The sequence below is a fragment of the Chlorocebus sabaeus genome, chromosome 5, assembly GCF_047675955.1.
Source record: "Chlorocebus sabaeus isolate Y175 chromosome 5, mChlSab1.0.hap1, whole genome shotgun sequence".
Classification (NCBI taxonomy): domain Eukaryota; kingdom Metazoa; phylum Chordata; class Mammalia; order Primates; family Cercopithecidae; genus Chlorocebus; species Chlorocebus sabaeus.
Window position 1 is genome coordinate 70,370,260 of NC_132908.1, and position 17,782 is coordinate 70,388,041.

Below are 17,782 nucleotides of genomic sequence, written 5' to 3' on the forward strand. Positions count from 1 at the left end.
TCCTCAAAGGCATATGTGAGGGTTTGACCTTCCCCAGTGAATCACAGATGTTCTTAATGGCATCTAGAATGGCAAATCCTTTCCAGAAGGTTTTCAGTTTACCTTGCCCAGACCCATCAGAAGAATCATTATCTATGGCAACTATTACCCTATGAAATGTATTTCTTAAATAACAAGACTTGAAAGTCAAAATGATTCCTTCATCTATGGGCTGCAAAATAAATGTTGTGTTAGCAGGCATGAAAACAACATTCATCTCCTGTACAATTCCATCAGAGCGCCTGGGTGTCCAGGTGTATTATCAAAGAGAAGTAATATTTTGAAAGGAATCTATTTTCTTTTTTTTTTTTTTTTTTTTTTTTTGAGACGGAGTCTCACTATGTCGCCCAGGCTGGAGCACAGTGGCCAGATCTCAGCTCACTGCAAGCTCCACCTCCTGGGTTCACGCCATTCTCCTGCCTCAGCCTCCCGAGTAGCTGGGACTACAGGTGCCCACCACCTCACCCGGCTAGCTTTTTGTACTTTTTAGTAGAAACAGGGTTTCACCATGTTAGCCAGGATGGTCTCAATCTCCTGACCTCGTGATCCGCCTGTCTCGGCCTCCCAAAGTGCTGGGATTACAGGTTTGAGCCACCGCGCCCAGCAAGGAATCTATTTTCTGAGCAGTAGGTCTCAACAGTGGGCTTAAAATATTCAGTAAGCCACACTGTAATCAGAAATCAGATGTGCTGTCATCCAGGATTTGTTGTTCCATTTCTAGAGCATAGGCAGAGTAGATTTAGCATTGGCATCAACTGAAAGTCATCAGGTGCACTATCCCCGAACAAGAGTCAGCCTGTCCTTTGAAACTTTGAAGCCAGGCATTGATTTCTCTTCTCTAGCTATGAAAGTCCTAAATGACATCTTCTTCCAATAGAAAGCTGGTTTAGCTGCATTGAAAATCTGTTGTTTGTGTAGCTACCTTTAACAATTATCTTAGCTATATCTTTTGGATAACTTACTGCAGCATCTACTCAGCACCTGCTGCTTCACCTTATATTTTTATGTCATGGAGACAGCTTCTTTACTTAAACGTTATGAACCAACATCTGCTGGCTTCAAACTTTTCTTCTGCAGTTTCCTTACTTCTTCAGCCTTCATAGAATTTAAGAGAGTTAGATCCTTGTTCTGAATTAGGCTTTGGCTTAAGGGAATGCTATAGCTTGTTTGATTTTCTATCCAGACCACTAAAGCTTTATCCATATCAGCAATAATTCTTATTATATAATTATTATTATTTGTGAGTTCACTGGAGTAGCTCTTTTAATTTCCTCTAAGAACTTTTCCTTTGCATTCTTAATTTGGCTAAATGTTTGGTGCAAGAGGCCTAGCTTTCTGCCTATCTCAGGTTTTGACATGTCTTCCTCACTAAGCTTAATTATTTCTAGATTTTGACTTAAAGTGAGAGCCATGTGATGCTTCCTTTCATTTTAACTTACATGCCATTATAGGGTTATTAATTTGCCTAATTTCAATGTTGTTATGTCTCAAGGAATAGGGAGGCCCGAGGAGAGGGATAGAGATGAGGGAATAGGCAGGCAGTGGAGCAATCAAAACACACACAACATTTACTGATTAAGTTCACCATCTTGTATGGCACCGTTCATAGCACCCCAAAACAATTACAATAGTAACATCTGTATTAGTCCGTTTTCACACTGCTATAAAGCATACCCAAGACTGAGTAATTTCTAAAGAAAAGAGGTTTAATTAACTCACAGTTCCACAGGGCTGGGGAGGCCTCAGGAGACTTACAATCATGACAAAAGGGGAAGAGGCACATCTCACATGGTGTCAGGAGAGAGACAGTGGTGAGCAAATGGGAAGAGCCCTTATAAAACCATCAGATCTCCTGAGAACTCACTCACTATCATGAGAACAGCATGGGGGAAATCACCCCCATGATCCAATCAGCTCCCACCAGGTCTCTCCCTTGACATGTGGGGTTTACAATTGAAGATGAGATTTGGGTGGGGACGCAAAGCCAAGCTATATCAACATCCAAAATCACTGATCACAGATCATCATAACAGATATCAAAATAATGAAACAATCAGGCATGGTGGCTCATGCCCATAATCTCAACACTTTGAGAGACCAAGACAGGAGAATTGCTTGAAGTCAGGAGTTCAAGACCAGCCTGGGAAACACAGCCAGACCGCATCTTTATGAAAAATAAAAATAATGGAAAATGTTCAAATATGAATTACCAAAATGTGACACAGAGATACAAAGTGAGCACATGCTGTTGGAAAAATGCTGCTAATAGACTGGTTCAACATAGGGTTGTCACAAACCTTCAATTTATTTTTAAAAATGCAATATCTGCAATGTACAATAAAGTGAAGTGCAATCAATAGAGGTGTGGCTGTATTTGAAAAAACAATTACTGAAATTTTCCTAATTGGATTTAAAAAGAAAAAAACTATAGATCTAAGAAACTTGGAAAACTTCAAGCAGGAAAAATAAAAAGAAAACTATGCCTGTACACATCAGGCATTGTTTCATTTTCAAACTGCCAAAAAACAAAGATAAAGAGAAAAGCTTAAAGCAATCAGGGGGAAAAAATACATATTACAGAGAGAGGGACAGTGATAACAATGGCTGTCCTAGAGTTCTCGCTTCACCTAGGAAATAATGGAAGCTATCTGTAAAGTGCTGAAAGAAAAGGAAACAGTTCATCAAAATTCTTTATCCACTGAAAATGTCCTTTAAAACTGAGAGTGAAATAGACATTTTCATATAGAAGAACCTGAGAGCATTCATTATCAGCAGATTTACCTTACTGCACAACATGTTAATAGATCTTCTTCAGTCTGAAGGGAAATGATACTAGATGGGAACTTCAGTCTGCAAAAGGAAAGAGGAGCTCTAGAAATGGTCAATACCTAGGGAAATGCAAAATATATATTTGGAGGGTTTTTTCTTCGATTTCTTAAAAGACAACTGACAGTTTATAACACATATAATAACACTCTAAGGTAGATGTTCTTATGTATGTAGAAATAAAAGATATGACAACAAAAGCACAAAAGATGGAGTGGACAGGCAAATGAAGTGATGCTAAAGCAAGGTTATTATTAAGTGTGAGGTAGGGACCAGAAAGCGTCCATTGTCAAGTGGGAAGTGATAAAATATTGACATTTAATAAATGTTGATAAGGATTCATTTTTAGCTCTGGAGCAACCATTAAACATTGTTTTAAAGGCCAGGCGCAGTGGCTCACACCTATAATCCCAGCACTTTGGGAGGCTGAAGCGGGCGGATCACCTGAGGTCAGGAGTTCAAGACCCGCCTGGCCAACATGGTGAAACCCCGTCTCTACTAAAAATACAAAAATTAGTCGGGCGTGGTGGCACATGCCTGTAATCCCAGCTACTTGGGAGGCTGAGGCTGGAAAGTCACTTGAACCCAGGAGGTGGAGGTTGCAGTGAGCTGAGATCGCACCACTGTACTCCAACCTAGGTGACAGAGTGAGACTCCATCTCAATTAAAAAAAAAAAATGTTTTAAAATATGACTAAGAAGCCAGTATAGAAAATAAAATATCTTCCAAAAGATTATATATCAATCCAAAAGAAAGCAGGAAAGCAACAACAGAAAAATGAAAAATAAAAGGGATATGTGGAAAATAACTAGCAAGGAAGCAGACTTCGGGTCAAACATATAAATAATCACTTTAGGCCAGGCATGGTGGCTCATGCCTGTAATCCCAGTACTTTGGGAGGCCGAGGCGAGCAGATCATGAGGTCAGGAGATCAAGACCACGGTGAAACCCTGTCTCTACTAAAAACACAGAAAAATTAGCCAGGCGTGGTAGTGGGTGCCTGTAGTCCCAGCTACTCAGGAGGCTGAGGCAGGAGAATGACATGAACCTGGGAGGCGGAGCTTGCAGTAAGCCGAGATCGCGCCACTGCACTCCAGCCTGGGTGACAGAGTGAGACACTATCTCCAAAAAAAAAAAAAAAAAAAAAATCACTTTAAATGTGAAACACTAAACACTCCAATTAAAAGACAGGGAGTGTTGGAAGCTCTTCAAGACACAAAGAAGTTGAAAGTAAAAAGCCAGACTATATAAAGAACTATTAACATCTAATAATAATAAGATAAACAACCCAGTGTGTTAGAAAGGACAAACCACTTGAATAGACCCTATTGCATAAAAGCAGCTATGTGAATGACCAATAAAAACAAGAGAAGATGCTGAACATTATCAGTCACCAGGGAAAAGAACTTAAAAAGGTGAGCAGCACAAGAAGTCCGTTGCAGGGTGAAGGGACAGTATAGTGTTGTTACAAGTGTGAGCTGTAGAGTCAGTCTAACCTGGGTTCAAATCTTGGTCCTGACTTTTCTTTACGTGTGACCTTGGGCAAGATATTTGCTAAGCCTCAGTTCCCTCATCTTTAAAAAATAAAAATAAATAAAATAAAATAAAGGTGAAGTGGCATAATAGTGCCTATGAATTGTGTGAATTAACTAAGTAAGCATTTCTATTTGTTGCCTGGCACACAGTAATCATTAATTAAGTGTTAGATGCTATTGTTGTTTTTAAACTGTCCCAGCAGCAACAGGAATAGGAAGAAAGCCCGTTGTGGTCAGGCACAGTGGCTCACACCTGTAATCCCAGCACTTTGGGAGGTCAACATGGACAGATCACTCGAGGTCAGGAGTTCAGGACCAGCCTGACCAACATGATGAAACCCTGTCTCTACTAAAACTGCAAAAATTAGCCAGGCAGGCGCCTGTAATCCCAGCTACTTGGGAGGCTGATGCAGAAGAATCGCTTGAACCCGGAAGGTGGGGGTTGCAGTGAGCCGAGTCATGTCATTGCACTCCAGCCTGGGCAACAGAGTGAGACTCCCTCAAAAAAAAAAAAAAAAGAAAGAAAGAGAGAGAGAGAGAGAGGCAGGCAAGCCCAGCCCATTGAAACTTACCTCAGAGGTCTCGCGTGTTTTCCAGAGCCAGCCAGCTGTCCCCACCAGGAAAGTGCTGGCATTGGACAGTCCTGCTCTAGCCTCTTCTAACACAAGCCCAGGCTATTTAATAATCGCTCATCTGGGAGGAGCCGGACTAGAATCCCTAACTAGAAAGTCTGACTGGCAGGGATCCGGGTAGGCTGCGAGGGTCCTGTCAGCCTGGTACCCATGCTTCACATGCCAAACAATGCTAACAGAGAAGAAGCCCCTGAAAATGTGCAGAGGCCCCTGGCTCACCCCTACTCTTCCCTGTTTCCTCCCTCTCTGCCCATGAATGCAGGTGATCTTCCGAAATGAGGTGACAAATGAGTTCTTGTACTACAATGTGAGTTTCAGGGTCATCCCTTCAGGCATCATCAAAACCATCGAGATGGTGACCCCAGTCCGGCAAGTTGCATCAGCCTCCATCAAGTTGGAGAACCCTCTGCCCTACTTGGTGACCTTCTCCACGGAATGCCGGATGCCCGACATCGCCCTGCCCTCTCAGTTCGTGGTACCTCCCAACTCCGAGGTACGGCCCCTTGGCTGTCAGGGGCTCCCTGAGAGCTGTGACAGTGGCTTCCACCCACCAGACCTCTGGATTCACACTCTGCATCCCCGGAGGGTAGGCTGGCCCTAGCAGTGGTCAGGAAGGCAGGGGATGAGACAATCACCCTCATGTTCCTTTCCTTGTTGCTAAAGTCCTCACAGGAGCTTGGGCATGTAGTTCGGAATTCTCTCCTATGAACCTTGTCTCTATGATTTGTTTGTTTGCTTTGTTCCAGCTAAAACTATTTTTGTTGTTTTTTCATAATTATAAAAGTAGTAGAGAGTCCAGACGTGGTGACTCACGCCTATAATCCCACCACTTTGGGAGGCCAGGGAGGGCAGATCACTTGAGGTCAGGAGTTTGAGACTAGCCTGGCCAACATGGTGAAACCCCATCTCTACTAAAAATTCAAAAATTAGCCCGGCATGGTGGTGGACGCCTGTAATCCCAGCTACTCGGGAGGCTGAGGCAGAAGAATTGCTTGAACCCGGGAGGCGGAGGTTGCAGTGAGGCCAGATCGCACCACTGCACAACAGCCTGGGCAACAGAGCAAGACTCTATGTCAAAATAAAATAAAATAAAAGTAGTACAGAATAGGTGTGAAAAGGAAAACAAGGTACGTAATAGCATGTGCACACACACACGTACTACTTCAGGAAGGAGCACAAGAAAACTGACAGTGGTTAGGAGGGCATGGATGGAATTACAGAATTGTGAACTAGTAGGGAGATTAACTTTCTTTGGAGTCTTTTTATCTGGTTATCACTCCAAACTCTCACTGTCCGGATTCTATCAAGTCTCTTCTGTTTCTCCACCTTCAACCGACCTGACGAGTTCCCCTCACTCCAGCCCCAGCAGACTCCCTTCCTCTGCAGAATCTACAATCCATTTTGTTTTTCAGAGCAAGTCTCCATGCCCTTTATTTTATTTTGATCTTTTTCATTGTGAACTATAAAATCTATACTGAAAAGTCTATAAAACATATATATACCTGTAATGTATTAAAACGTGTGTTTCAAACAAATAATTATGAAATAAATATCTGTTTCATACCCAGGCCAAGAATTATGAAATTGCCATCACCCCAGAAACCTCCTTCAGCCATGTGCCCCTCTGCAATCACAACACCCTCCCTCTCTCACCCCTCAGAGTTGCCAGTGTTCTTATTTTGTGATCATTTTGTTGTTGTTGTTGTTTTTGAGCAATACAGTTTAGATTTGCCTGTTTTTGAACTTTCTGTGAGAGAAATCACAGCGTATGCTTTCTGTAATGTCTTCTTTCTTTTGCTCAATATTGTGATTGTGACAGCCATCTATGTTGTTGCACGCAGCTGAGGTCCATATGTCTTTGCTGCTGTGGCATATCCCATTGTGTGACTAGACCACAACTTAGATATTCATTCTTCAGTGGCTGGTCGTTTGTGTTGGTTTCAATGTCTAGTTATCCTGAAAAATGTGGCCATGGATCTCCTGGTACATGTGTCCTCCCAATGCGCATAGGCATACTTTGTTCCACAGTATGTGCCTAGGAGTAGAACCACTGGTCATAGAGTGTGCATAGCTATCACTTTAGTAGGTAATTGCCAATCAGTGATGAGAGTTCCTGATGTTCAACATCTTCACCAACCCTTGGTATTGTCAGGTTTTTCTTAAGGTTTACTAATCTGGTAAACTGCTAACTCCTCATGGACTTAATTTCCCTTTTTACAAACAGATTGATTTCATTTGGGTAATATTATGTAGAGGAGATCTGCATCTGTGTTCATGAGTGAGCTTAGACCACCGTTTTCCTCTCTCGTACTGTCTCTGTCCAGTTTGCATATCAAAGTTTTGCAAGCCATATAGAGTCAGGCATTTTCTCACTTTCTGGATTCTGTGAGTTTATAAAAGATTGAAATTATGTCTTTCTTGAACTCACAGATGAAACCACCTAGGCCTGGTTGGTTTTTGTATGCGAGGAGGTGGGGGAGATTGTCTACTACTTATTTGTCTACTGCTATTCAATTCCTTTAATGGGTTATTGGACTACTTAGATTTTCTGTTTCTACTTGAGTCAGTAATAAGACCATGTTCATTTCATCCATATATTAAAATGTTGGTATACAATTCTTAATATCATATTACCTTTTTAATATGACGTCGCTTTTTCATTTCTAATGTTGGTTGTTGTGCCTTCTCTCTCTGTTTCTTGATTAGTCTTACCAGAGGTTTCTTTCCAAAATGCATCTTTTGGCTCCATTGTGACTCTATCGTATGGTTGCTTTCTGGTCACTTGATTTCTGCTTTTGTCTTTATTATTTCCTTCCTTCTGCTTCCTTTGGGATACTGGGGACTCATCTAATTTCTAAGATGAATGCTTAGTGCTTTGACTTCTAGTCTTCCTGATTTTCCAATCTATACATTTAAGATTATAAATATCTAAGTACTGCTTTGGCAGTTATACAAATTGTGATTGTAGTGTTTTTTATTCAGTTCAAATAGGTTCTAATTTTTGTGATTAATACTTTTTTAACTAATGGTTATTAGAAGGGTTTCTTAATTTCTAAACATGTGGATTTTTCTAGTTATTTTTTGGATTACTTTATGATCTGAGAACATATTCTATATTATTTCAGTTCTCTAAAATGTGTTTAGACTTGCTTTTTTTGGCCCAGTGTGTGGTTTTGTGAGGTGGTTGTTTTTGTTTTTGTTTTTTGATCCTCTATCTATTTTTTTAAAAGAATGCATTTGCCATTTTGAGGTTTATTTTTGAGACAGAGTCTCACTCAGTCAGCTGGAGTGCAGTGGCGCGATATCAGCTCACTGCAGCCTCCGCCTCCCAGGTTCAAGCAATGCTCCTGCCTCAGCCTCCCGAGTAGCTGGGATTACAGGCGCACACCACTATGGCCTGCTAATTTTTATATTTTTAGTAGAGATGGGGTTTTACCATGTTGGCCAGGCTCGTCGGAAACTCCTTACCTCACATAATCTGCACTCCTCAGCCTCCCAAAGTGCTACTGGAATTACAGGCATGAGCCACCACGCCCAGTCAGATTCAGTTTCCTATATGCTTACTGATATTTTTGTCTGCTTTTTTTTTTTTTTAATCAGTTAAGAGAGTACATTAAAGTATATCACTATGATTGTGGATCTGTTTGTTTCTTCTTGTAGTTTGTCATATTTTGCTTCATATACTTTGAAGCTATGTTTTGGTTAAGTAAAAATGATAGTATTTTTCTGGTAACTTGAAACTCTTTTCATTACGAAGTGATCATCTTTGTCTCTACTAATGATTTTGCCTTGAAGATCATTTTGTCTGCTATTAGTACATCTTTCGTCTGGTTAGTATTTGCATAGTGTATGTTTTAATTATCATACTTTCAACCTTTCTGTGCCCTTATAATTTAAATGTGTCTTTTATAAACAGTATATAGATGAGAGGTGAGGGGTGGAGAGGGGCTTGAAACAGGGTCTCACTCTGACACCCAGGCTGGAGTGCAGTGGTGTGATCACAGCTCACTTAGCTTCAACCTCCCCAGGCTCAGGTGATTCTCCCACCTAAGCCTCCTGAGTAGCTGGGACTACAGGTGCGTGTCACCATGCCCGGCTAATTTTTATATTTTTTTGTAGGCTCATCTCAAACTCCCGGGCTCAAGCAATCCACCCGCCTCAGCCTCCCAAAGTGCTGAGGCAGGTGGATTGCTTGAGCCCAAGAGTTACAGGCGTGAGCCACCACATCCAGCCAGATTTTTTTTTTTTAATCTATCCTAGCAATCTTTACTTTTCACTGGAGTTATTTATATTATTTGTATTTAATATACTGACATAGTCAAGTTTATATTCCCCCATGTGCTTTCTCGTTATCTGGGCTGTTCTGTTCTCTTTTTCTCTTTTGTGTTGTAGATATCTCTTCCCATCTTGCCTTAATTGTTACTCTGCTCACATTCACTTTTTTAAGATGATAACTTTGTGTATAATTCTACCATCTTCCTTTTCCATTGCTCATGTTAGATTTTTCCATACTTTTGGAAGGAGAGGGTAACCTGTGTATCTAAGGCTTTCTCCTCTGTTGTAACTGCAAAATGTTGATTTTTTTTTTCCCAAATATAGCCTTATGCTTTTAAGATTTATTTTCTCTGCTCTCATCCCCAGTTTTTTCTGAACTCTATCCCTAGTGTCTCTGTTACAATCAAATAGATTCTACTTTCATAGATTTCTGTCAGTGCAGGAGTTTTATCTCAGGAAGGAGCTTCAGTCACTTGGTTTTGTGCATTCAAATGGCCTATACTGCCCCATATTGTCCAATCTTATTGCAACAGTTTCTGCGATTAACCATAAACTGGAGCCCGAAATTATTCCTCTAGCTTAGGCTGCTGTTGTCAAATTGTCCTCTCGGGTTTTCCAGGTTTTGCCTGTTCATGCAATGTCAAGGGAAAAAAAAGTTTTCCAGGTTGCATGAGAGCCCCCAATTCAGAGGCAACTCTGGGTTCTTGGGCTGTCAGGACTGATGCTCTTTTACCTTCCTTCTGCTTTTCCCCTATAGTGGCTGATACTGCATCCATCTGCTAGCTGTTGATAATTTGGTCCTACCCACTCGTATTTTGGGATTTCAGGGGTTACCTTTTCACTGAGTTTTGTTATAAATCGTGGCCATGTGTTCTTGCTGCTGTTAACCTAGTAGATCTGTGCATTTTGTGGGGAGATTTGGGGAGATACCAAACTATGCTGCTGCAATCATCTTGCCTAAAGCCTGAAATTGCTTTTCACATGTGAGCAGAAGTCAAGTTTTCTTTTTTTCCAAATGGATATAAATTGTCTCATACTGTTTTTACTTAAAAGGCTGTCTTTTCCCCCACTGCTCTGCAGGACCATTTATGAAATAAATCAAGTTCATCTATGCACGGGTCTGTTCTAGCTTTTCTGTGATATCATAATGATCTAATTACTGAATTTGTGCCAATATCAGCGCATCCTAATTACTACCCACTTAGAGTGAGCTTTGATGTCTGGTAAATCAAGCAATTATTCCAGCTTTATGTTGAGACTTAGTAACCTCGTATATTGTTGTTCTGCTGGAGTATCTTAGCTATTCTTGGCCCTTTACGTTTCCATATCAATTTTGAAATCAGCTTGTCAATTTCCTCAATAAAAAATAAAAAGTAAAGAAAAATAACCTGTTGGGATTTTGATTGGGATTACATTGAATCTATAGATTATTTTGAGAATATATTAGTTATTTGTTGATCTGTAACAAATTAACATTACTTAAAACAACAAACATTTACTGTCTGCACAGTTTCTGAGGATCAAGATTCAAGAGCAGCACCTTGGCCAGGTGGTTTGGGCTCAGGGTCTCTCAGGAGGCTGGAATCAGGTTGTCAGCCAGGACGCTAGTCATCTCGAGGCATGACTGGGGCTGGATTTTCTGTCTCCAAACTCACCCATGTGGTTGCTGGAAAGGCCTTACCTCCCTGCCAGTTGTTGGCTGGAGGCTTCAGTTCCTCACCATGTAGGTCTCTACCTAGAGCTGCTTTCAACATGGCAGCTCGCTCACTTCCCCTAGGATGAGAGATCTAAGAGAAAGAGTGCACAAGAATAGAAGCCACAGGCTGGGCGCAGTGGCTCACACCTGTAATCCCAGCAGTGTGGGAGGCCGAGGGAGGCTGATCACAAGGTCAAGAGTTCGAGACCAGCCTGGCCAACATAGTGAAACCCCGTCTCTACTAAAAATACAAAAATTATCCAGGCATTGTGGCATGTGCCTGTAGTCCCAGCTACTCAGGAGGGTGAGGCAAGTGAATTGCTTGAACCTGGGAAGCAGAGATCGCAGTGAGCCGAGATGGCAACACTGCACTCCAGCCTGGGTGACAGCAAGACTGTCTCAAAAAAAAAAAAAAAAAAAAAAAAATAGAAGCCACAGTCTTTCATCATTTAATCTCAGAAGTGACATGCCATCTTTTCTGCCATATGCCGATGGTCACACAGGTCAGCCTCTGGTATCGTGTGGGAGAAGACTGCACGAGGCTGGGAATCCCCAGAGGTAGGGATTATTGAGGACCATCTTGGGCCTGTGTATTAGAAGGAGAATTCATATCTTTACAAAATTGAGATTTCCAATCCACGAGCAAATCTCTACTTATTTAAGTCTTTTTTAATTTCTCTCAATAGCATTTTTTTTTTTTTTTTTTTTTTTTTTTTTTTTTTTTTGGTTTTCTATGTAGAGACTTCATTCATCTCTTGTTAGGCTTATTTCTAGGTTTTATATACTTTGATGCTATTACAAATAGTATCTTTTTAAAATTTCATTATTTGTTGTAAGCATATAGAAATATAATTGATTTTTGTATATTGATTTTATACCCCGTCATCTTTTACAATTCAGTTATTTTGGGTTTATTTGTTTGTGACAGAATCTCGCTTTGTCACCCAGGCTGAAGTGCAGTGGCATGATCAGGCTCACTGCAACCTCCACCTCCCGGGTTCAAGCGATTCTCATACCTCAGCCTCCTCAGTAGCTGAGATTACAGGCATGCGCCACCACACGTGGCTATTTTTGTATTTTTAGTAGAGACAGGGTTTCACTATGTTGGCCAGGCTGTCTCAAACTCCTGGCCTCAAGTGGTCCTCCTGCCTCGGCCTCCCAAAGTGCTGGGATTACAGGCGTAAGCCACCACACCTGGCTACAATTTATTTATTTTGTATAATGACTTTGTACCCAGCCATCTTCTAAAATTCACTATGTTCAGGAGAAAGACTGGCATCCAATTTTTCTTTCTCCTCTTATTATTGTTGGATTTTGGTATCAACTTTATGCTGGTTGGAGCGCATTCCCTCTTGGTCTTTTCTCTGAAAGAATTTGTGGAATACTAGAATTCTTTCATCCTTGATTGTCTGGTATAACTTACAAGTAAAGATTTATGAACCTGGAATTTCTTTAAGGTTTTTTTTTTTTTTTTTTTTACTATTGATTACATTTCTCTAATGGTTATATTGATAGAACTAAGTAGATTTTCTATATGTTCTTGGGTCTGATTTTTTTTTTTTTTTTCGAAGATGGGGTTTTGCTCTTGTTGCCCAGGCTGGAGTGCAATGGCGTGATCTCGGCTCACCACAGCCTCCGCCTCCCGGATTCAAGCAATTCTCCTGCCTCAGCCTCCTGAGTAGCTGGGATCACAGGCATGCGCCACCACACCCAGCTAATTTTGTATTTTTAGTAGAGACAGGGTTTCTCCATGTTGGTCAGGCTGGTCTCGAACTCCCAATCTCAGGTGATCCACCTGCCTTGGCCTCCCAACGTGGGGTCTGTTTTTATAGGTTATATTTGTTTATATACATGTCTATTTTATCTAGTTTTTAAATTGTGGTAAAATTATCTAAATTCTTATACTATATTCTTTTTTGTTAAACATCTATAACTTCAGCGATATCCTCTTTTTATTCTGATATTTTTCTTTTTCAAAAAACTTTTTTAGAGATGGGGTATCACTGTGTCTTCCATGCTGGAGTGCAGTGGTATGATCATAGCTCCCTGCAGCTTTAAACTCCTACAATCAAGGACTCCTCCTGCCTCAGCCTCCTGAGTAGCTAGGACTACAGGCGTGTGCTGCTGCATACACTCAGCTAATTTTTTTTATTTTTTTTGTAGAAACAGGCTCTCGCTATGCTGCCCAGGCTGGTCTCAAACTCCTGGGCTCAAGTGATCTTCCTGCCTCACCCACCCAAAGCACAGGTGTGAGCCACTGCGCCCAGCCTCTGATATTTTTCAATAAGAACTAGTTATTTTTTTAAATACCTACTCATAGTAAAACTAAATTTTACCTATATAAAAGCATATGAAATTGAAAATAAGTCTCCAGAATCCCGTTTTCCCACCCTAACATAACTACTGGGTAACTGTGTGGTATATATTCTAACAGTCTCTTTCTATACATGCATAGACATACTCTTCACAAAAAAGAGCTCATACTATATACGCATTTCTGGAACCTCCTTTCTTCCACTTTAAACATCATCAACACCTTTCATTTCAATGTGTATTGTTCTCTCTTTTTTTTTGAAACTGAGTCTCACTCTGTTGCCCAGGCTATGGAGTAGAGTGACATGATCTTAGCTCACTGCAATCTCTGCTTCCCAGGTTCAAGTGATTCTCCTGCCTCAGCCTCCCTAGTAGCTGGGACTCCAGGCATGCACCACTGCGCCCAGTTAATTTTTGTATTTTTTTAGAAATGGGGTTTCACCGTGTTGCTCAGTCTGGTCTCGAACTCCTGACCTCGTGATCCACCCGCCTCAGCCTCCCAAAGTGTTGGGATCACAGGTGTGAGCCACCGCGCCCGGCCCCGCTCTACCTCATCCTTTCTAGTGGCTACGCAATATTCCACTGAAGTGAGAAAACCGTAATTTGTTTAATCTACTAATAGTACATTTGAGTTGTTTCCCTTGTTTCGCTATATAAGAAATGCTTTTTGGTTCTGCTTTGTTTTGTTGTGCATAATAATGGAGGATGGCAGAACCCAGGACACTGTTTTGAGATTGGCCATGAGCAAAGAAGGAGCTGCCTAAGCTTCAGCCCTCCTACTGGCAGCACTCGCCCATCTCCACATCTCCCTATGTGTGCTTCTCAGGGGAGGGTCCAGCACCTGCACTTAGATTCATAGAGATTCCAGATATAGAATCACCTGAACTGGAGAAAGCTAGGAGAGGTACATGGGAGGGAGGGTGGGTTGGTTTGGACAGAGGTTCCCCAGGAGCAAGAGCAGCATGGTCATGTGCACTATTTCTGCCCCCAACCCGCTATGGAACCTTGGGCAGGTCTCTAGGTGGCAGGTGATGAGTTAGCCTTTCAGCATGACAGGATCCTGTGTTTTCTCTTCCAGGGCACGTTCTCATTTGAATTCCAGCCCCTGAAAGCTGGAGAAACCTTCGGAAGACTAACTTTGCACAACACTGACTTGGGTTACTACCAGTATGAGCTCAATCTGAAAGCCACGCCAGCACTTCCGGAAAAGCCCGTTCACTTCCAGACTGTCCTTGGCAGCAGCCAAATCATCCTTGTGAAGTTCATCAATTACACACGGCAGAAGACAGAATACTACTGCAGGGTGAGTGGCCCCTGCTCTACCTTCTGCCCGTCCTTCACATGAACGCTGGGTTCAAAAACAATGGGAGGAGACACGGAGGGAGCATAAATGTGAGACTCAGAGAGATGCAGGTGCTTCGTTGCCATAGTGACACCTGCCTCAGAGGCATGAATCTAGCCTGGAAACTCCTAGCTAGAAGCAAATAGCACCAGGCCTGGGTTCTGCCGTTATAGACTTTCTGTCTTAACAAGCTGTGATGGAGTGTAGGGGAGTTTTGTTTCACACAGCATGCTCAGTGATCCATAGGGGGAGACAGTATCGCTGTCATGATATCGGCTGTGGAATCAAACAGACATGGGTTTGAGTCCTGGCTTCACCACTTACTCTTTGTATGACTAATTTGCTTAAGCTCTCTAAGCTTATTTATAAATGGGGATAATACCCCCCAACCTTGCAGGATTGCTGTAAGGATTTTAAATATGTATCTAAAGCCATTTTCTTAGAGCCTAGCCTATAGTAAGTGCTCCATACCCATTAGCTGTTACATCAGTTGGAATATAGGTTCAACTGCTAAAACAGAAACCCAAAGCTAGGCACAGTGGATCACACCTGCAATCTTAGCCCTTTGGGAGGCTCAGGTGGGAACATCGCTATAGCCAGGAGTTGAAGACCAGCCTGGGCAACATAGCAAGACCTCATCTCTGTGTAAAAAAAAAATAATAAAATTATAAAAAACAGAAACCACAAATAACAGCAAATTAGATGTTGGTTTCTCTCACAAATAACAGTCTGGGCATAAGCAGTTTGAGCTGGAATGGCAGCCCGCTGACACCAGGCACCCAGACACCTTCTGTCCTGATGCTCTGCCCTCTGCAGGGAGCTGCTTTGGTCCACATGGGCCAAGACAGTTTATCAGGACATCCACATTCCAGCCAGCTACAAGGGAAGAGGGGACAATTGTATATATCACCTCCACCAATATTCCATGGAACAAAACTTCACAGGACCACACCTATCAACAAAGGAGCTAGGAAAGGTAGTCTTTGTACTGGGCAGTCACATGCCCGGGTGAAATCAGAGATCTTGTGGCTGTAGACAAGAGGCAGAGGCTCTTGATCAGTTGTTTCAGCCAAGAGACACTAGGTTATGTGCAGTAACAACCACAGGGGCTTAAGATGAAGGCTTGTTTCTCATTCGAGCAATTTTCCAGAGAAGCCGGCTGGGGACCCTGCTCATCTCAGTCCCTTGGGATTGAAGCACCATCTCAAATATTTCCAGTACAGTATCAGAGAGGTGAAAAGACCCTGACAGGAGTTAAATTGGCAATGAAAGGCTCTAGCATGGAAGTGACACCTTTCACTTCTGCTCACAGCTAGTTGTCTGGAACTAGCACCATCCATCCTCTAGGAGCCAGAACGTTTGGTCTTCCACGTTCATGGAAGAAAAGAACCGGATATAGGGGACCAGCCTCCATGACTGCCCTGTTGACATAATCTGATTGTGTGTCTTGGTACACATTATTAACATCTCTTTGCCTTTGTTTCTTTGTAGCAAAAGAGAAATAATAATTAGTAATACCTACCCCGCAAGGGAGTTATAAGGACACAACTTTATAATATTCCCAGTCTCACACAGACATCTTGCTTGATGTCCAGGAGTGGAGGGGCTGGGGTGAACTTGAGCTCCTGGTGTGCTCTTCAGGATCTCATGTGAGCTGAGTTTGTTTGTTGCCCTTTCAGACCGACTGTACAGACTTCCACGCAGAAAAACTCATTAATGCAGCCGCAGGAGGCCAGGGAGGCACTGAAGCCAGCGTGGAAGTCTTCTTCGAGCCCAGCCACCTGGGTGAGACCAAGGGCATCCTGATTCTATCATCGCTCGCAGGTGGAGAGTATATCATCCCCCTCTTTGGAATGGCTCTGCCTCCCAAGCCCCAAGGTCCCTTCCCAATCCGAGCTGGGTACAGCATAATCATCCCCTTCAAGAATGTTTTCTATCACTTGGTGACCTTCTCCATCATCGTGGATAACCCAGCCTTCACCGTTCGCGCTGTAGAGTCTGTGCGACCCAAGAAGATCAACAACATCACAGTCTCCTTTGAAGGAAACCCGTCTGGCAGCAAAATCCCCATCACCACCAAGCTGATTGTGAGCTGCCCTCCTGGCGAAGGGAGTGAAACTGGAATTAAATGGGTTTATTATCTGAAGGGGATCACCCTTTAGTGGTAACCAGGGTTACCTATATCAACCAAAAGCTATGCGTTGTCTTAGCCTGAAAAAGAATAAAGAAAACAATAAGAATTCTAAGAGAACTGTTTTTATTCTTCTCATACAATTATAGGGACAGTTATTTCCATATTATGTGTTTTCCAAATATAGATATGAAATATCTATTTCATATTAAACATTATAACTACACACAGCAGATCTATATTTTAGACAACTTAATCCTTGTAAGTCCCTAAATTTAATTTATTAACATAGCCCCAAAGCTCAAGTACTTTGTAATAATTCCCATTTTTATCAAGAAGGCACAGGTATCACACTAATGACCTTCCACCATACAACACTTAGCAGTGCATGACGCTGGCTACTGCAGTTTCTTTTTAACATCCGAAATGGTTTAAAAAGCCCCTAGATATGACTATTTTGATGTGGCATTTTATTCTGCTTTCACATAAAAGCCAAATATTTTCAAAGGGATGAACAGATAACATTAGGGCAATCCAGGGACACTCCCATCACTTTTTCTCTTGGCTTTTAATACCATCAGTGTTCGAATCCCACATCTCTCCTACACAGAAAGCTCTCACTGAAGTCTAGGCCTCGGAGAAAGGCTAATAGAGATCCCCCGCCACACACACACACACACACACACACACACACACCCAGCCTTGGATAGCACTCAGCGGGAGAGCAGGAACTCTCAACCCATCTGCACATCAGAACCACCTAACTCTCCCTCAGAACCTGCCCCATCCCCTTCTGCTGTCATTGGTCCAGAGAGGGGCGTGGGCATCTGTATTATATATGTATTTGACTTGTACAGCAGAGTTGAGAACCAGTGCTACAGATCAATCACCTGCCCTGCGCTGCAGCTGAGTCGGGAAATCCCTGCCAGGGGAAGGACCACACCTCAGTTTGACACGTTGCAACTGCCACTATTTTGTGTGCACCTAAAGCGT

General features: G+C 42.2%; 1 protein-coding gene across 1 annotated transcript in view; it reads left to right on the top strand.

Annotated features, from left to right (window-relative positions):
- The window catches only part of HYDIN (HYDIN axonemal central pair apparatus protein), a 480,054-nt gene extending 463,234 nt beyond the window's left edge, over positions 1–16,820 (top strand). The window contains exons 86-88 of the mRNA XM_007993708.3: positions 5,295–5,525; positions 14,395–14,619; positions 16,338–16,820. Coding sequence (XP_007991899.3) covers positions 5,295–5,525; positions 14,395–14,619; positions 16,338–16,820 — 939 coding nt within the window. The remainder of the gene's footprint in view (positions 1–5,294; positions 5,526–14,394; positions 14,620–16,337) is intronic.
- Positions 16,821–17,782: the final 962 nt, after the last annotated feature.